The sequence below is a fragment of the Stegostoma tigrinum genome, chromosome 7, assembly GCF_030684315.1.
Source record: "Stegostoma tigrinum isolate sSteTig4 chromosome 7, sSteTig4.hap1, whole genome shotgun sequence".
NCBI classification, from domain to species: Eukaryota; Metazoa; Chordata; class Chondrichthyes; order Orectolobiformes; family Stegostomatidae; genus Stegostoma; species Stegostoma tigrinum.
The window spans coordinates 66,843,507-66,864,880 of record NC_081360.1 but is presented as its reverse complement, the minus strand read 5'-3'; the positions used below and the strand labels follow the sequence as shown (position 1 = coordinate 66,864,880).

The following is a 21,374-nucleotide window of genomic DNA, read 5'->3' as shown; positions in this document are numbered from 1 at the left end:
ACTCCCTATATAAACCCATTTTTACTAGAAGATATAAAGTTGCTTGATAATAAATTCAATGTCAGAAATAAGCATGCCTTTGATTTGCTCATGATACACTTTTTTTTTCACTTTGAGCCAGAAATGGGTTAGTACTGTTTGCTATCAAGACAGTTGAGATGTTTGTAATCAACCTGTTCAGAGATGTTGTTAAACACCTGTAGAGCAGATGGGGTTTGAACCTAGACCTTGTTGGGTCAGAGGTAGGAATACTACCACAGAACCAGAGCTAAACACATGATTGAGAGGTAGTGAGCTTTGGATATAATTTACATGAAAGAAAATTCATTGCTTGATTTTTTTTAAGATGAATTGGGTATTTGAATTTTCAATTATTGCTTGAAAGTTATTATGCATTGTTTATTATACCTTATGTTTTTAGGCATATGCCATGGAGTAAGTGGAGAACGTCTCAATGGCAACTAGTGATGGGCAATAAATACTAGCCTAGCTAATGACTCTGAATCTAAAGAATGAATATTAAAACCCGTAATATCATTCGATAGGGGAGCTGATTTTAGTGCCTACTCTCTGGTTGTTCAATATGACTATCTCACCCCCTTCAAAAAAAAACTTCCAAAACACCTCCGCAATAAAACACTAGATGACAGGTGTTGACAAGCAATCGCCAAGAACTTGTTTTTACACACATATATTAACAAACCATTACAGTGTGTATGTTTGTTATATTTCACGTGTCAGGTTTCAGTGTTTAAAAAACCAGTCATTTCACGCTGTTTACTTCAGACTTGCAGCTGGGTACGTGCTTGTTTCTGCCAATCTGCAAATATACTCACTAACACTGATTGATCCAGTCAATGATCTGGACTGGGTAGGAATTGGATTCGACTAGAGCAAAATTGAGGGGTAGATCCGCTACTTTCGGCCCGTGTGGGTTTTTTTTTGAAGGAGGAAGACGAAGGATGTCTTCAAATGCACATTGACTATCTATTAAAGTAAAGACGCGAATGTTTAATTCGATACGAGGAGTTGCATTCCGGATGTGGGTTTCGGTTTCTGTTTTATAAACAACAGTTAGTAAAGCAACAGATTTCCCAGCATCAGTGAGAGAGAGAGTGTGAGTGAGGCGGAGCCAACAATATCTGAGCAGAGGGGCGTGTTTCGAGCGCAGACAGACGTTTGCTTTTTCCCGGTAATGAAAGGTTGGAGGGAGCTTGGAAAGTGTTTCAAACGCGACTCCAACCAGAAATTAGGCATGTTCCCGGCGCAGGAGGGATCGGAGGATTAAAGGCAAGACTGGGACGGCTGAGAACGCCTTTTGTATATGCTGAGGAGTGGCGGTGCGGGAGGGCAAGGGCTGTTTTTTTTAGTTTTATTTTATTTCTTGATCAGAGAAGTTTGAAGTGGAAGCAAGGTGTGCCCGACAGAAACCTGCTGGCGCTGTTGGAGTCAGCCGACTAGCAAACATGACAGCCACCGCCGCGGAAGGCAAGAGGTTCAGACCGAGAGAGAGCATCTCGTTTTCCGAGCGGCGAGCTTCTGTGTCCTCGGAGGTTCTGTACAATGAGCTGAGGGAAAGCTCAGGCAAACCCCTGGTGCCAGGTTTGATGGACCTACTGACGCAATTCGCCAAGGCTTTTGGCTACCTCTTCCCCGTCTACCTGACTGGCTATTTCGGATTGAGCCTCACCTGGATCGCCTTCGGGCTGATCGTGTGGTTCTGGTGGAAGAGGAACAGAGGCTGGAAATTTGCACGTTGGCAAACAGCATTGCAGTTGTTGGAAGATGAAAAGTTTGTGATTACCAATGAGATTAAGCAAGATCTTCCAGCCTGGGTGGGTATAATCGTCGATTAAGCTAATTAAAATCAAATCAGATATTTAAGACAATGCGTTCATGTGCATGTAGGCGTATCCTACAAGGAACCTGTTTTATTCATCTGCGCAATTTATAATCATTGTCATTTTAGATTTATTGTTACTTGGCAACCAGATGGCAGCACACGATTCTGGATCTTGCTGTTTCCCGGTGGTAGTTTCAAAACTTTTTGATAGCTGTTTATTACTCCAGCACGTACCCTCCCTCTCTGGTGTCTGAATTCCTTGGCTCCCTTCGGTCTGTTCAACTATACAGCCTGAGCTGGAAGTTTGAATAATTCTGCAGCACATGCTGTCAAGCTGTTGGGCAATTGGACCTGGGCCGGCTGTTGCCCAAGTTCGACAGGTTTCTCCATCTTTTGAGCAATTTGTCACCATTTGACTTATTATAATAACTTTTAAAGGAGAACTTCCTTACTGGTCTAATCTAAAGAAAGATCTACTGCAAACAGACGTTACGTAAAACCAATATATCCGTTATGATTTACAAAGAAATGCCGTACTGTTTCTCACTCCACAAGTGGTGCCAGACTTGCTGAGTTTCTCCAGCACTGTGTGTCTGAAATAAAATTGTAGACACATGGGTGCTCCTCCAATCGTTACATTCTGCGACATTAGACATCGAAGTTCCATCTCAATAAGAGATGTTAAGAACGGCCGATGCCGGAGTCAGAGATAAGTGTAGAGCTGAAGGAGCACAGCGGGTCAGGCAGCATCAGCGCAGATGGAAATTTGACGTTTCGGGTCGGGACTCCTCTTCAAAAATATCTGTTGCAGCCTGGCCTGCTGTGTTCGTCCAGCTCCGCACTCTTATCCCTCGCAATAAGAATGCCTGCTGAAGTCGGCTGGTTCGTTTGTCAAATATCTGAAAACCTGACCGTAAAATCGTGTCGTCTTCGGCTGTATGTTGGATTGAAATGACAGATTGTGATAAATAACGAAAGAAAAGGCTATAAAGTATGTAGCAAATCTGTCAGTCTAGAAAAGAGAACCTGTTATTTCAAATGGACCCGGAAGTTCTGGTGCAGTTCCTTTTCTAAAAGATCCATCTGTAACGAATAAAGCCAAGGGAAATCTTTGACAACATGCACCTATATGTTGGTTTGAAATGACAGGTAACTGGTTATTTATCTGATTGCTTAAATTTAAATAGCCTGCTAAATTTACTTGGAGAGCAACTGTGTCTCCAGTTTGAAAGTTAGCGACTATTTGTGGAATATGCTATAAATACGTCTCCCCCCCCCCCCCCCCCCCCCCAAAATCAGGGAGCTGTAATTGTATTTCTTACCCACATTTGCTATAACCGGTCCAAACAAGCAAAGATGCTTGCATTGATTAACAATTTCTGACTGCAAGTGAGACTTGTGACTTCAACATGACTGAGATTGTCATCTATTTTCAGTCATTCAGAGCTGAGAACAATTGCCCCACAAGGTGCTGAGTTGTCTGTGAAAATCCTCAAGACAATTTCTGCAGTTTGCACAATATAATTGGTTGAGCCCACCTCAGCTAGATAAAATCTTCTGGTTTATTAATGCAAAATTGACAACAAGGAATGTTTATCTTTGCTATACACAACCTTTTATGCTTTAGTGAAAACAAATAAATGAGTGAATAGGATTACATTAAAACCAGCACCTATTCTGATTGCTAGGGCACTTTAAACTGCAGAGCAACAAAAATACATTTTTGGCATAACTTTAAGGTGTTTGTGTTACATGACATGATAAGCTGTTGGGGTGGAATTCTTCAATTATGTCATGAGAAAAGCTAGTCAGAAAACATTTTGCAGATTAATTTACAACTTCTACATCCCTGTATAGCATTGGAACTGCTTGTTGTTAAATTTCAATTGAAATGTCTTCCTGTTGCTACCTCATAATTGTCGATTAGGCAGATTACTTCCAGAAAAGCACTGAGGTATAATTTGAGCTGATTATGTTATTGAATTCATCTACACAAAATTTTAATCTTATAATTAAAGTATAGAAAACGTCAATGTGTGCCATGCAGTAACAACTGTTCTGTGCCAGAGATAATGGGAATTGCAGATGCTGGAGAATCTGGGATAACAAAGTGTGGAGCTAGATGAACACAGCAGGCCAAACAGCATCTTAGGAGCACAGAAGCTGATGTTTCAGGCCTAGGCCCTTCATCAGAGAAGACTCAAGGGCCTAGGCCTGAAACATCAGCTTTTGTGCTCCTAAGATGCTGCTTGGCCTGCTGTGTTCATCAAGCTTCACACTTTGTTAACTGTTCTGTGCTAATAGGTTGCATGTTGATGGTTCTTTACTGCCTTTCTTTTGAGGTCAAACCTACAACATGTAAACAAGCGCACGATAGAGGATGTTGGAATACTTTTTAAAATGTCTGGATGGTTTAAATATCCTGTCAGTGTCATTAACTCTAACTTTAGTTTTAAAAATTATGGCAATTGAGGAAAAAGTAACGTGGGGTTTTAAATAATATAGAACTTTTAAGAATTCTGTCTGAGATAATGGCAAATAAAATCATGCAGTTGCCAACACATACACAAATTTCTTGAACATTGTATTGAAGCAATGGGGTAAATTAGTAACTGAGTGCTGGAGAAAATCAGTAGGTCTGGAAGCATCCTTGCAGAAAGAACCTGAGTTAACGTTACAAATCTGCCGGCTCTTCTTTGGAACTGTTTGAAGTGAATTGGATTTGATGACCAATATTAGATTACAGCTTTTCTGGATGTTTCTATAATTGTAAATACAAAACTGCTCTTTTTCTGACTGGTTATGTCCTAAACTCTTGAATCATTATTAATATTTATACCTTCATGAATTTGAAAAGGATCTTAAGGGTTTTGTATATTATTTACTATTATTTCACATCTCTTCTATAACTTTTTCTCTTATTTCATCGATTTTTGATAAGCTGTTGCTATTCAAGATGCAAATTAGTCATGAGCTAACTGAACAGTTGAATAAGCTTAAGGGGTCTATGTTTATTCATAGTGTAGTTATTAAGTTGATCCAGTTTTTGGCATGCTTACTGTTATCTTTGATTGCAGAACCTTCCCAGGTAATCAGACTTCCTGTAAAATATGAATAAGGACAAATGTAATCAACTCTAGTCAATATTTACAGCTATGCAATTACAAATATCTTACTGGTGCCACCCTGTAAATGCAGAACAAATATTATGGTACTAATTTTAGTATAGAATTTTATAAATGTTTAGAACAGAGACAGTGGCAGTGTTGATAGCACATTTGCTGAATGACAGGTGTGAATGTGTACCAGCAAGTATGTCTTGGTATACAGTAGGATCCATAGGTTGGTACTGGTCCTTTACTTGGTAATATTAATGACTAGACTTTACAAGTCACAATTTCAAAATCTAAGAACTGTGAATGTTGTAAATCAGAAACAAAATGCTGGAATAGGTCAGTAGGTCTGGCAGCACCTGTGGAAAAAGCAGAGTTAATGTTTTGGATTGGTGATCCTTCTTCAGAACTCAACGTCAAAACTCAGAACAGTTTCAAAATTTGCAGTCAGTGTAAAGCGTGGTAACATAGTGGACTGAAGAGTAGATTACTTTGGAGAATGTAGGATAGGTGGACATATGGGAACTGAAATGTTATGAAGGTAAATATAAAGTGATGCATTTAGGTAGCAAGATTGAGGAGAGGTAATGCGAACTAAAGGACACAATTCTAAAGGGGGCACAAAAGCAGAGTGATCCAGGAATACCCAACTTAGATGGCAGGACATATTATGAAAATGGTTAAAGGTCCTGCAGAATCTTGGACTTTATAAATTGAGGCATTGAGTACAGAAGAAGGAAAGTTATGACAAACATTCACAAAACGTATTGGTTCAGAACTATAGGATCATACAGCAGGGAAACAGACCCTTTTGGTCCAACTTGTCCATGCTGACCAAGTTTCCCAAACTAAACTAATCCCACTTGTCTGCATTTGGCCCATCTCTGTCTCAACCTTCCATGTTCATGTGCCTGTCCAAAAGTCTTTTAAATATTGTAACTCTAACTGCAGCCACCATTTCCCCTCGCAGTCTCAACTTGGGCAGTGTGTTCAGTTCTCCACACTACACTTTAGGAAGATTGCCTAATTAAGTGACAAAGTGCAAAAATGATTTACAAGAACAGTTCCAAGAATGAGGCATTTGTGTTTCGAGAAAGGCTGAGAGAAACTGTGTTGTTCACCCTAGAGAAAAGAAGATTGACAGGTATTTGAGAGTGTTGTTCAAAGTTGTGAAGAGAAACTGGTTGCTGTGACAGAATGGTCAAAATGAAAGGATGTCAATTCACAATGAATGTTTTCACATAATGAATGATTAGGATCTGGAGGAAGTAGAACTCTGTCAGCTGTCCCCGCTGTGAGCTTGAAGTCTCTAGGGTCAAATCTCATTCTAGCACTTCTAAGCCAAAAAATATCACATCCATTACTCCAAGCAAGTCAGTATGTATCAATGCCAATCTGCAGCACAGATAAATAAGGTAGGATTAGCAGTATAAAAGGCATCTAGCTTTAAATCCTATGCACCAAATCCAAAGAAGACAATTGGTTTAAAGAATCATCAACTAGCAACATTACCATTGTAATGTACAAAAGCTGAGAGCAAGGAAAGATGAGAGGAGAATCTCAAATGGACTCAGTGTAGTCAGGCAAATTCAGTCAACATTTTCAGAAAGTAATTGGATAAGCATCTGAAGAGAATTTTTTTCAGAATTAATGGCAAGGGAGGTGTATAATACTGGATGAAGTGCTTTTGCAGGGCTGGATGTGAGCAGTTGCCATTTTATAGCTCCATCTATAACTTCATTGGATGTCTCAGTTTAAATTCCTTACTCTAGTAACACTACATAGTTTTGATTCCTGTTTCTCTGAAAAAGTGGAGATAATAACTATTTCAGACAGACAAAGGAATAAATAAGAAGCAAAAATGCAGGCACAAAATTTGAAAGCAGAAAATGCTGAAATGCAGTAGGTTAGTTAGCATCAGATCAAACATTAAGTCTTATTTTCAAAAACTTTCTATCAGAATTCAAAACAACAGATATTTGTAATATATTTCTTGATTTCAAACAACTTTAATATAATTGTAGAAAATAATGACCAATTTGTGATGGACAAAATAGCCAATTACACAGGCAGTCTATATTTCAGTCTTCATAATTAAAAGAAATGAATATTCATCTTCATACACCTTTGAAGTATATGGAATACTACACCTGGTTGTCTTGTTTGTTGTAGAAGTTACTTTATAACCCATTAGCCAGCAAAGCATTCTGCTTAGTTTAATGATGTGATTAACTAAGTTTTTTTTTGCCACATAAGAAAACCATAAGAAATAGAAACAGGAATAGGCCATTCGGCCCCTGAGCCTACTGTAGGATTCAGTAGGATCGTGGCTGATTCAAAATTCCTCACATCCATTCTCCTGCCCTTTGTTGTCCTACTAATCAAGAATCTATCTATTCTCAGCCTTAAATATACACAAGGACTTTGCCTCTGCAGTTCTCTGTTAGATTTCCAAAGACATTTGACACTCTCTGGAGAAGAAATTCCTCCTCATTGAAGTCTTAAACTGGTGCCCCTTAATTCTGAGACTATGCTTACTGTTCCTAGACTCTCCCATGAGGTGAAATATCATCTGAGTAATTATTCTATATGGTTCAGTGGGATTGTCTTATTCTCCTAAACTCCAGGGAATAGAGTCACAACCTGTTTAACAATTTGATAGTAGAAATTGCTGATACTGGAGTCTGAGATAACAAGATGAGAAGCTGGATGAACACAGCAGGCTAGGCAGCATCGGAGGAGCAGGAAAGCTGATGTTTCAGGTCTGGACCCTTCTTTAGAGATGGTGGAGGGTAAAGGGACCCTGAAATAAATAGAGGTGGGGAGGTGATGATAGGTGGATAGTGGAGCAGGTAGGTGGAGAGAAAACAGACAGGTCGAGGAGGCAGGGATGAAGCTAGTGGGTGAGTGTAGGCTGGAAGTGGGGGTGGGTGTTGGCCAGTGAGGTGGGAGAGATGATGGACAAGTCAAGGAAGCAGGGACTGGCCTTGGGATGGGGTCGGGTGGGGAGATTTTGAAGCTCATAAACTTCACGTTGGGTTGTAGGGTTCCAAGGAAGAATGAGGTGCTGTTCCTCTAGTTTTTGGGTGGCATCGTTGTGACACAGGAGGAGGCCCAGGATGGACATGTTGTCCAGGGAGTGGGAGGGAGAGTTGAAGTGGTTCATGACTGGGACGTTTTGTCGTTTTGTACCAAAACTGCTGTCAGTACTGCAGTACACCAGGCCTTTGTAGTACAAATTCTCTACTCTTCTACTGCAAGTCACCTGAAGTAAGGGTTAACTTTCACTCAACTTCCTGATTACCTGCTGCACCTGTGTGCTAGCTTTGTGTTTCATTCAAGGACCCCTAAGTCCCTTTGTGTTGCATCTTTCTTTTTCTTTCCTTCCTACTTAAATAGTATTTTGTTCCTTTGCTCTCACTTGCAAAGTGAACAAGTGAAACTTCAGCTTTTAATTTTCAGCGTATGTTGGATTCTGCCTAATATTGAACATAATATGAAGTATAGTAAATTGTCAATTATTGAAAGATTTATTATTTATAGGTCAACTATAGCTGTGTGGCTTGACCCTTTTTTTTACTGGATTGTTCTGAAGATAATCGTGGCATATTCAGTGAGTTGGCCTATAATAGCAGAGGTTCTTTGTGTTGTTTTGATCACTTAATTGAGTTCCAATCACTTGACCATATTGAGAATTGCATAAAGTAAAAACATTCAGAAATACAGCATTTAATGTATTATATAAGGAATGCGATTACAATGCAGAATACTGCAAAAGTTGTTTTCTTTCCTATTTTATACTTTGCTGTTACGTGTTATAGTTAAAGATTGAGTGAAGGCAGTGTGTAAAGAGAATGCTTATGCCTGAGTGCATATTTGTATTCGCTATCTTAATTCCCTTGCTTAGTCTGTTAGTTTAAAATGGGAGAATCAACTCTTAATCTGAGCTAGTTATTAGACCTTTTTAAGTGTTTTTATGACTAAATATGCAAAATTACACACAAAACTGTTTACATTAATAACAAAGTTGGGTAAGAACTGAACTGAAATCTGTAATCAAAAACATAAATGATACTTAAATTTTCTAAATAACAAGGGTGGGAAAATATCCAAATTGAGTGTTTGTTTTTTTTGAGGTAAATTTAAGTTGAATAATTCCTGATTGATTTTTGGGTTTCACTAGGGTACACTTAGAACATTCCTCAGATGTTTACGGTACAACACGTTCAGTTCTCAACTGGCTGAATATTCTTGAAAATATCAGCAATGCAGTCTCATTATTTTCATGTCCCTTTTTTTTCCCCTAGTAAATTGTCAACTGGAATGAATCCAAATGAAGATTGCTAAACAATGGCCTGAGGAACTTTTTGTTTTTTGATTACCTGTATATCAAAGTCCATTTTGGTGTTGCTGTGGTGAAGGAAACAAGCAGTGCCTTCTTTCCTTTCTGAGAGTACAAATCTCAAACTTTGCAAAATGGTTTCCTGTAACATGAAATTTCTTAAGTACAAAATCTGTTGGTTTCAGGAGTTACTTTTCATCACTGTCCTATTGTAATATTTCCCTCCCTGTCCTTTGCTTCTACCTCTGACTGTCAAGAGTTGCAAGCAGGTATTTAGGATTGTTTCCATCGGGCAAATATGACTCCAATAAAGCTGACTAGAATTGTGAGTTCAGGTGGATCCTACGAAGGGTGAAAAACAGGAGAGGGAAGCTCTGAGGTGGGGTAGGCTTGATTGTAGTGCCAGGAGATGCCGGCGCATTGCTGTGTGCCTGTTTCAGGAGTCACAGGGAGAAACCCTTCTGAAGGATCGCAATGTTCTGAATGTGGACGTTTGTCACGGTTGGGGCCAAATTGGGAAGGCTTGAATGTGGACTGTAGCTCAACGGGGATGTCTCGTTCCGTAGGCAGGTACTAAGGAAGGTGACTTGGCTGTAGTACCTGGTTTGCTTCAGGACATGGTTGCGCAGATTACGAGAGTTGCAGTGGGAGAGAGATCCACTGAGGTTTTTCCGGAGGAAGGAGGGTAACTTCTTCAGAGTAGGCATCCTTAGAATAGGCTTCGCAGTAGGGTTAAATTTGTTTGAGATAATAGGAACTGCAAATGTTGGAGAATCAGAGATAACAAGATATAGAGCTGGATGAACAGAGCAGGCCAAGCAGGAAAGCTGACATTTTGGGCCTAGACCCTTCTTCAGAAATGGGGGAGGGGGACAGGGTTCTGAAATAAATAGGGAAAGAAGGGGAGGCGGATAGCAGTTTCAAGGCGAAAGAGATTTGAGAGAGTTGCAGTGGGAGATAGATCCCCTGAGGTTTGTCCGGAGGGAGGAGGGTAACTTCTTAAAGTTAAGCATCCCTAGAAAAGGCTTCACAGTGAGGTTAAGACTGTATCAGAGATAATAGAACCTGCAGATGCTGGAGAAACCAAGATAACAATGTGCGCTGGAGGAACACAGCAGGCCAAGCAGCATATTAGGAGCACAAAAGCTGACGTTTCGGGCCCACACCCTTCATCAGAAATATATTTCAGAACCCTCTTCCCTCTCCCCCATTTTTGATGAATGGGCTAGGCCTGAAACATCAGCTTTTGTGCTCCTGAGATGCTGCTTGGCCTGCTGTGTTCATCCAGCTCCACACTTTGTTATCTCGGATTCTCCAGCATCTGCAGCTCCCGTTATCTCTCCTGAAGCAATAAAATGTTTCTCCCAAATTTAAAATTTAAAGTTAAGATTTTTTTTGGAATACTAAAGTCATGTTTCCAAGCTGTGTGTTTATTAGAGAGTCTCATGTCATAAATGTATTGCTCAGATTTTGGGCACTTTTTTTGCCCCATTCATTGAATCTGTGTAGTATTTCACAACAGTGTGGGAGAGAAAAGAGAAGGTAGCCTCACCACCTCAATATTTTCCTGAATTTGTAATTTGAAGTGCATTAGGCTGAAAGTACCTAATGGACTCATTTAAGGTCTGACTGAAATTAATACAAGAAGACATGCAGTTTAATGTGAAACAAATTTATAAGCTTAACATACATGTATATCCAAACAAGTGAGCCTTTCATTGCCTTCTATCCATTAGTGATGGTGGCACTCGGAGCTCTCTTTCAGATCCCATGTCACTGGTTTTGCAAACTCCTGGCCAGATGGCGAAAAGTCCCTACAATGGGGCAAAGTCTCTGATATTAACCATGTATTATTCTAAATGTTTACATGCTGAATCCCCATTTCTTAATAATCTTAGTACTTTTCCACCCCTCAAAAATAAGTGGGGAACAAGTCCAAATCACCCTGTGTAGGTGCATCAGCAGATACATCACAGGTTCCCAGTGCCCGTCAGTCAGGGAAATCTTTATTCCTTTTGTCAACTTGTTGGGTAGGGAGAGTTACAACACACCCCAATGCCCATTCTTTCTTAGGTGGCGCTTCAACCTCGACCTTCTGGCCCAGGAAACTTTCTATTCATATCTAGTATCACATGGATTAAGTAGAATAATTGATAAAGGATTTGAATATTTGTTTAGTGAACTTACATATTTCACTGTTTTGGGTTTTCTCCAAGCTTTGGTGCACCATCCACAATTCATTCATTTTATCTGTTTGTTACGTAACAATTGTATTTTACTGCCTTAATTCTGACAAAGTTTTTTTGTATGGTTTGACCACGTTAGAAAGCATTCCAAAGGCTAGGGATCTTTCAAAGTTTGTACATTTTAATGTTTTTCTTGGATAAAATGTTCACTTGTCAGTAACATCTCTGAGATTACTCAAGTAAAATGTAATTGTACTCTACCCTGATGGTTGGCACAAGTTTTCTAAAGCAGAAAGTAGGCAAGCATGAAATTCTGTCACCACTCGTTATTTTTCCCTTTTCCCCAGCAGCCGATTATTATTGAGTACATAGTACAGTTATCTTCGATTGGAGTAGAATTTATTTGTATTTAAGCAGGTGTGTGTTGTAATGTAAAGAAGGACCAACAGTCAGTCAATTGATTTGAAATAAAAGTGATTGCTGAGGAAGCTCAGCAGGTCTGGCAGTGTCTGCGAAGGAGAAAACAGAATTAACGTTTTCTGGTCTGTTGACCCTTCCTCTGAAGAACCAAAATGTTAACTCTGTTTTCTCCTTCACAGACGCTGCCATACCTGCTGAGCTTTGCCAGCAACTTCGTTTTTATTCCTGATTTACAGCATCCGCAGTTCTTTTGGTTTTTAGTTGATGTTTCAAGTCTGATATGACTGTTCTTCAGAACTTGTGGTTCACAGCCACACATGCAACAAAATGACAATGCAATTGAAAAATACACTGTCACATTGTGAAGAAACAGCCTCTAATTTATATGTGATGCATAAAAATCATATTTTATGCAAAACACAAAAAGTAGAAACTTTTTTGTTCCTGAAATATTAGTACAAGCTGGATGCCATTATTGGAAATAAGCTACAATTATGTTGTTTGAACATATTTAAAAATTTGTAAACTACATGAATATTTTAAAAAAACACTTCTCTAAATTTATGAACACACAACATTTAAGTATTGTCACTTACATTCACAAAAATGTAAAGTATTAATTGTAATCTAGACATTAAAACATTAATGTAAATGCAGTGAAAACAATATACCATGTTCAGAAGAACTGCTTAGTTTTGTTCAAACTACGTGGTCTACTCGGGTATTCACTATAAATATGATATGAACAATACAAATGTGAAATGTGCTCAAATTAAAATTTAATTAAGCAATTCAATTGTAGACAAATAGTCTATTCTACAGCTATAAATACTGCATGTTCTTGCAATGTCCAATATTTTTGTTTACAGAAGCTTACATTAAGTCGGGCAATGTGGTCAATTCATTTAAAAACAAAATGTTACGGATGCCAGAAATATCAAATGAATTCATCCCAAGTAACAATGAAACAGCTTGCCAATAATTTACTTACAATTTTACAAGGTGCAGGGGAGATCTGGTGTGGTTAGCAGGAATTCAGGTTCAGGAGGAAAGCCTGCTAGTTTTTCCCCACTTTCTCTTGCAGAAATTGAAGAATTTAAAGGACTCCAATCAACGTTGGGAATCTACCCTCTTGTACAGCATCCCATGGGCAGTCCCTTTTTATGTTTGAGCTCCCTTCTAAGACCCCAGGACTCTTCTCCCCTCCCTGTCAGGAAACCCCCACTATAGTCTCAGTCCTAAGCATTGATGGTGTAAGACCCGAGACTGTAGACGTGCTGGCCGGTTGGATTGAGTGAGGGGCCAAAGCCCTGGCTGCTATCAGTTCCTGCTCCTTGGAGTATTAAATGTGTATGAGGCTGAATTGGTGATTCACAATGATGTGTTCCCCAAGAAACCCTGCCCAGAGACACCATTATGCTGTTGTATACTAACCTATTACACTATGTGACCTTTATAATTTTGCCTGTTAAACTTGGATGCCTTGTTTATGCTGGGGGATTCACATCAAGACAGTATAGATATGACATTGGTTATTTCAAGCTAATATTGACCATAGACTGCACTTTGAAGAAATAGTGTAAAATTTGAATAGTCCCTACTGATCTTGCCAATCAAATTTATGCCAAAAATAAGATGTCTACACTATGTCACTTGCCTAAATCAGAATGTATATCTGTACTCAGTTTACGCCAGATTTAGGGGCAGTTGTTACTTGGCTGCTTTCTCTGACTGAAGGACTTCACTGTCTATCCCTTTTTGCCCATTCTGTTCCATTTTCCAACTTCACAAACTAGGCTATTGCCGTCGAAAAGGCTGAATCGGTGGAGTTGCAACTGTATGGAGATTAGTAATTTTGGAGTTAGTATTATATTTAACCAACAAATATTTGTTTTAAACAATGCAGGGAATTGCTTTCAAACTCCAGAAATTCAATTTTTACTGACCCAGATGACAAATCAGTTATGAGACATAATGCTAAACCAATACAAGTTTTAGATTTTCTACAGCAATGAAGTGACATAACTTAGCACTGACTTCAAATAAAACTGCCGACCAAAATTGGAAACATCCCAGCCACAGGAAATTAAATCACAGTATGAGTTTAAATCTAACAAACTGGATGCCCGTCCTTACAGCCAGCCAACGGTGATGCCATTAGCGGGTTAAGTAACTAGTCACCTTTCTGAAATATTTTTGCAGACAGCTAACTGCAAGTAAAGTACATGTTTTAAACTTCATTTAGTTCTCTGTAAAATTTAACATAAAGAAAATGGATATGCACATGGGATTAAAATGGAATCTTGAAATGCCGAACCTTGTTAGAAAATCTCTTAATGTGAATTATTTTATTACTGAGAAATTTGAATGCAGCAAGTTGAAAATTAGCTTTTCAGGATCAGTCACGCTATTCAGTAAGCTTGAACTTATGATACCATTACAAAGAAGGCTGTGCTGCCTTCAACAATGTGACTTTTGTTTTCTACAAAGAGATAAATAGTGTAAGAGGACAAGTTCATGTTAGTTGAGTGACTTGAAGGCTGGAATTCAAAGCTCCATTCTCTGGAGAAGAGTAGAATTACTGGCAGCAACATCTGGATTTCCACATTCAAGAATAAAAATGCCAGTTTTTTTTTTAAAAGGAATAATGATCATAAATGCTGGCAGATTTGTAATCATTACAGTCTCAAAATCTGCGCCACTGTTTGAATAAATTCAGTAAATGTCATATGAATGTACATTTTGCACAAGGATGGAGCTATATGAATAATTGATGTAGGGTTTCAGCAGGTATATTGTTGGATGCAGCACAAGATTCCTCAAATAAAATGCCCAAAGTCTCACACTTTGATCATAATTATGCCAAAGCGTTCTGGACAATTCTAATTCATTATTTTTCCCCACAGATCTTTATTGATTTTTCAGGAATTACACAGACTAAACACTTTTGTCCTCTGCTTTAGTTTGACAATTTCATTCGTTCCTGAAAAATAGGCAGCCTCTCTTTTGAGCGTTTACAGGTGAATAGCAGAAGAAGGCAGGAAAAAATGATTGATTGCAGTGATTATAATTAGTCAGAAACATCAGTTTGAATATTGTTGTGTTTGCAAAAATGCTGATCTGCACAATTTTTTTGTGGCTCACAAACTGCACGCCTGATCCATGAGGGGTTTCACATGTGAGAAAGGGGGTGTTTTTAGGGTTCAAAACATTACACCTCACTTCCCGACTCCATGCCAGTTCATACCCCCTGCAATCACCCATGCCATTCTATATGGCCATGTGTCCTCTACTAATTTTTGGATCTTGTGTATCACCTGATGCCAACTATATACCTAGAGATCCTAACCGCTCATCCACTGATTACTACCTACACCTCTCGATCTGATACCAATGGGGGGGATAAAAGTACATTACATTCCCAGAGAAAATGAACATATCACTTTAATAACTTCCTTAACAAGGATGCTGAGAAAATATATATTCTGAAATGCATTTCAGAAACAACATCTATAATTTTAATTAGTTTTTGTCAACAGACCAGATCAAAAGGACAATTTTCTGCACTTCCAAACCAACATATTTTCACAAATGAATGTAACATCTGCTGCAGTGAAACCCGTTAGAAATTGAACCTCAATCCAACATTCCAAAAGGCAACAGCTGCCCAACTATTGACATTTGAGGAAGCAAAGATCGGAATATGGTCATTTCAATTTCAAAGCGCAGTGTGTGTTAGTCAATGTAAGGAAATAAGCGGTTAGGGTCTTCCACCACTCTTTCGCACCCCACCCCCGACTCGTGCCAAAAGCCAATGCCCAGGTCTTTCAGTATCTGGATGGTCAGAAACCAAATGTACCCCATGTGATGTACTACAGGACCCATTCAAAGTCCTAATTCAGCAACTATGTGAGAATTGGTCAGGAAGCTTAAGTTTCTGATTGCCAATCATTGTGTCTGGATCCTCTGAAAATGTCTCCAGCTCTGAGTTAGAATTCGAGAGCTTGGGCAGTTCTGACTCCCTTAGCTGGTTAGTTATCATTAGCAATATTGGATGCATTAAAAACCAGTTCTAATTCTTGAGTAACTGTACACTGAGCTCTTGCTCCCTCTCCTTCACCCACAAATGTTACACATTTAAATGTATTCCATTGCATCTCAAAGTAGTTTACGCTATCAACCGTCACCAAAATACAACAGCTACTGCTGTGAAAAAGAGAATGACTGACTTTTTTTTATTCTCTATGCTGTTCTCTGCAAGGATCCCAGTATTGAAGTTCTGTAGGAATGAAGATAAGGCAAAAAATGCAAAGTAACTTTGTTGCTTGTTTGCTGTATAATAGGATTCTGAGGCAGATCACAAGATTTGAGCATAATTTTAATTTTAATCATCCTATTTAAAGCAAAATAGAACAAATCTCAATACAAGGTAGACAGGACATTTTGGAACAACTTTCAATGCCGTTTGGTCTTGCTGTATTGGAAAGGCCATTTTGAATGTACAAAGTTGATCGATGTGAGTGTAACTTTGCAGGACAGACCCTGTGATGGATAATTGTGTTAGGAACACATTTGTACTGCAATATAACACCTGAGAGTGATTATTAAAAGTATAAAATTGCTTTCTAAAATAAAATTTTCATATTTCCAGACCTGTCACCAGGCTTTTTATTTTTTTTTTCCACAAACCTTCGAACCCAGCTTGCTGACAACATTTGGTGAAAATTGTGTGAAAGGAAATCTGCTTTATGAACCCAGTTTTAAATGGGAAACCAGACCTCCAGGGGTAGGCTAGCATTTCTGACCCATAAAAAGGCCACACAAAAATGGCTTTAGGTTGGGATTGTAGAAGGAAATCAGAAAAAATACCAATCGTATCCCAAAAAGTGTTTCCTTACTTGCATGAAAATTCAACTCGTGTGATATGGTTAAATGTGGCCCAGTCTAATCAAATCTGCGAACACTTGTGCATGATTGAAGTTATTCTCTGCTAAAGTGTTGGAGTGGAATTTTGCTATCAACAATCCATCTCAGTAGGAGGTGCACCAATATTTGGCAATTCTTTCTCCAGGGAACAGGATGGGTTAGAGGCAGGAGGCACATGTAGGTGGCCTACACCTCTAATAAGGAAATATAATTCTCACTTATGCACATTTAATGGTGGAAAAAGCTGTCATGATTTCAGATCAAAGTTTTCAAATCTCCTCAAATTACTCATGCTTAATGTAAGAAATCAGATCCACATTAAAGACCACTAATCTTTTAGCAACCTTTTCAAGTTGAGAATAAATTTGTGAACTCCCCCGGCTAAAATAATTACAGCCTTTGAACTTTGGCCTGACATTCATACCAATATCCTTAAATTCTTTGCTGATATTTGCCCAACTGAAACTGCAACAGCAAGTGCCAATATTTCTCCCCGCTGCCCCCCCAATTATGCACCATATGGTCCGTCAATCAAATAGTTCATGTTTAAAAAGAACCTTTCACCGATAGCTGCTGTCTCATTTCAGTATTTAGTGAATTGCTTTAAAAATGTCAGATTTTCACTCTGTAGTAGACCTTATCTGACCTTCACAAGCATTTTATATCCATTAACTGTGGGTAAACGATGTTGCAACAGCCAAAATGGTCTGTTTGAAATCACCATTCAATTCAAATGGTCCCACCTCATTTAAGCTTATCTACGCATCTATTCCCATCTGTTCTTCTGTCAACACAACTTGGATAGGACAAAAATTGGAATGGGAATTCTGCATCCAGGCCTAACCTGATACTTTTAAAGATCTATGGATTAGAGAAAACTCCGACAAAATCAGGCCTATAGCCCGGAAGGGTAGCATTTGAGAGAAGGTGGGTGTCTGTGGGGATTTAACTCTGAAATTTATTTCAACTTGATTATTAGGTATGAACAAAAACCAATGTTTTCAGGGATACTATTGCCAAATGTACTAACTTCATGGATACCAACAGTCAGTAAAAAGTCATTCAGCCATGCAGTCTTGGCTGGAATAAGAATATAGATCACTTGTGAGGGAGAAATCGAGGGGGAGGAATGACTAAGAATCTGGACATAGGTGCACACTGGAATATCACTAAAGTATATTTCAAAGTTGATTCTACCTTTATTTCTCTGACATGTCAGCTTATTTATATGTTTTTTTTGTTCTTCCTCCTTTAGGTTCATTTTCCAGATATTGAAAGAGTTGAATGGTTGAACAGGGTAAGCAGATTAACACTTGAGATATAATTGTTTTCCAAGTTCTGTGTTTGAGACTGAGGCTCAGCTTTTCAGAAAATGGTTTGCAGTGGGATTTGTTGTCCCTATTACTTTGCATATTTTTGGTCTTAAATATAATGCTATTTTACTCCTAAATGGTTTAGCGGTAATTTTAAGATGAATGGATTTGACACTACAGGAAATAATTTCTCAGTATAACCCAAATTAATAATTTTGAAAGCATTTAATTAGACTTTTCCTCAAACTTCAAGGGCATACAACCCACATTTACGCACTTAGTGAAAATTTGGAGCTCAGGTTGTCGATGCAGTTGTTAGCTTGCTGAGCTGGTTGTTCTCTGGTGTGTAGATGTTTTGTTACCCTTCTGGGCAACATCAAAAGCGTGACCTCTAATCAAAGTGTTTGTGCTCTGCTTCCTACTGGGATTTGTGATCCTCTGGTGTGATGGTCTTGTCGTGTCTGGTTCTGTTGTTCTAGCAATGGTCTGTATATGGAGTATATTTCTGTGTTAATGGATTCTCATGTTGAGTCCCATGCTTCCTCACTACCAAACTTGTAAGACCACACAAGATCATGATTGCACACAAATCCATAGCAACACTGCGCCAAATGTTATCAAAGGCTAAAGAGCCCATACTTAGTTAACAAGACCAACGTGATAAACAGAATACCATAGAGCAAGTACAATTGACATTACATTGGACAAACAGAAGAAACTTATGACCACGATACATGAACACCAGCTGGCAGCAAAAAGACATGACCAATATTCACTTGTCTCAGTACACACAGACAATGAGGGGCATCAGTTTGACTGGGACAAAGTGACCATATTAGGATAAGTGAACAGGTAAGGGAATTTCTGGAAGCCTGGTTCTCAACACGGGGCCCCATTAACAGAGTTTGGGATTGGTTATTTGGAAGTCTGGTTAGGACCATTTGGGGTCAGTTTTTTAGGGTCTTTCAAGGTTTTAATTTTACTTTGCAGTGAATGCACAGAGGTAGACAGGCTAATGTGGTTTGGCTGTCTGTCTTCATGTCACTACAATCTTGAGATAGGCCTAAACAGAAAAGTTAAGGAGTTCTTCATATAGAGCATTTAACATAATTGTACATAAAGTTCTTCATTGGTTTTACTTACAATGGTTGTTGCATTTTAAAAATAATGTGTGTGGCAGACAGGATCCCAGAAATCAATTAGCTGAAACGTCTGTAACAACGCAGAAAATGCCAGAGAAACTCAGGAGGTCTGGCAGCATTTATGGAGAGGGGAAAACACGGTTAACGATTTAGGTCCAGTGTGATGCTTCCTCAGAGTACAATCATACCTGTATCCTCATCTAGATAATAGAATCCTAACGTGAATTCTAGCAGATTAAGAACTGTTATTGGTAATGTACAGTAAAGGTATTGTTTCTGCTGTAATATACCAGTAAATACATTTCAACAGGCGTGGAGGCAGAGTTCCAGGATGAAGGTAGAGCAGTGGATGTGGTATACCTGGATTTAAGTACGGCATTTGATAAGGTTCCCCATGGTAGGCTCATGCAGAAAGTAAGGAGGCTTGGGTAAGGGGGAAATGTAGCAGATTGTATTCAGAATTGTCTGACTCTTTAGAAGACAAAGGGTGGCAGTTTACAGGAAGTATTCAACATGGTGCTCAGTTTTAAGTGGTGTACCACAAGAATCTGTTCTGGGTCCTCTTCTATTTGTGATTTTTGTAAAATTTGTGGTTGTAGGAGTGGAAGGGTGGATTAGTAAGTTTGCAGATGATACAAAGGTGGATAGAGTTCTAGGGTACAAAGGGAGATTGATAGGATGCAGAGCTGGGCTGAGAAGTGGCAGATGGAGTTTAACTCTGAAAAGTGTGAGGTGATTCATTTTGTAAGGACAAATCTGAAAGCAGAATAAAGGGTTAACAGAAAGATTCTTGGCAGTGTGGAGGAGCAGAGGGATCTCTGGGTTCACGTTCACAGTTCCCTGAAAGCTGCCACCCAGGTGGATAGAGTTGTTAAGAAGGCATATGGTGTGCTCTCATTAGAGGGATTGAGTTCAAGAGCCGTGAAGTTATGCCCCAGCTACACAAAAGCCTGGTTTGGCCACATCTGGAGTATCATGACCAGTTCTGGTTGCCTCATTACAGAGAAGATGTGGAAGCATTGGAAAAGGTGCAGAGGAGATTTACCAGGATGTTGTCTGGAATGGAGGGAAGGTTGAGAGAGCGAGGGTTTTTCTCTTTAGAATGACAAAGGATGAAAAGTGACTTGTTAGAGGTGTACAAAATGATCAGAGGTATAGATAGGAAGTCATCTCTGGCTGTTCACTAAGGTGGAAGTAGCTATCATAGGGGACATAGTTTTAAAGTGAGTGGAGGTGGATATAGGGCAGACATCAGGGGTAGGTTCTTTACTCAGGAGAGTGATGGGGGCGTGGAATGCAATGCCGGAGAGGGTAGCGGAGTCGACCTCATTAGGGGCATTTAAGCACCTATTAGATAGCCATATGGAGGATGGTACAAAGTATGGGTGGAGGTTAGATAGGTTTAGGGTAAAATATCAGGACAAAATAGTGGGCTGAAGGCCCTGTACTGTGCTGTACAGTTTTATGTTCTACGTCCTATGGGGGCAAGGAGATTTCAGATCTTCATGATGTCACACCAACAGTCAAAATCCTCCTCCCAAAAATACAGTCCAAAATCTAATTCAAAACTCTGACCTCTCCTTGCCAGATTGTCTTCCCATGAGATCCCAGTCACCGTACAGTCTCTTCACACTTTCTGTCAATAATCTCTTGGTCCTGATCTCATAAATGCCAAACATGTTCTATCTGATTAAACATACTATTCTTCCTCACTGAAGCATCTGGAGCACCATTTGAATAAGATCTGACATGCAATTAACTTCCAGGCATAGCCTCCCAAACAAACCACCGCTTATTTTTTGCTTTTTTTTTAAACAGAAGCTAAAGCCCACAGTTCAAAGGTCATTTCAGCTGTCAGTTCATAGTTCCAAACTAAAATTGATAAACAGAATTGATAAAACAAAAGTAATTAAAAAATCAACTAGTTCCCTACCAAGATCTTCAGCATATGCAAGTAAACTTCCACCTCACGCGCAACATGAGCCTGAACTGAAATATTCTGTGCCTTTCCCAGCTGAAGTCATATAAAGAAGGGCTATTTTCCCAACTCAAAGATCATTGCCTCTTGAAAACAGAGATTGCTCGTCCG

The 21,374-nt window shown here is 39.1% G+C and overlaps 1 protein-coding gene across 3 annotated transcripts in view; it reads left to right on the top strand.

Annotated features, from left to right (window-relative positions):
* Positions 1-978: 978 nt before the first annotated feature.
* The window catches only part of LOC125454261 (extended synaptotagmin-3-like), a 141,299-nt gene continuing 120,903 nt past the window's right edge, over positions 979-21,374 (top strand). For 2 of the 3 annotated variants that reach the window (XM_048534853.2, XM_048534854.2), the window contains exons 1-2: positions 1,055-1,835; positions 18,086-18,127. In XM_048534853.2, the coding sequence (XP_048390810.2) occupies positions 1,467-1,835; positions 18,086-18,127 (411 nt within the window). In that variant the 5' untranslated portion in view covers positions 1,055-1,466. Of the gene's footprint in view, positions 996-1,054; positions 1,836-18,085; positions 18,128-21,374 lie in introns of those variants that run through there. The other variant, XM_048534852.2, reaches the window with a different exon arrangement.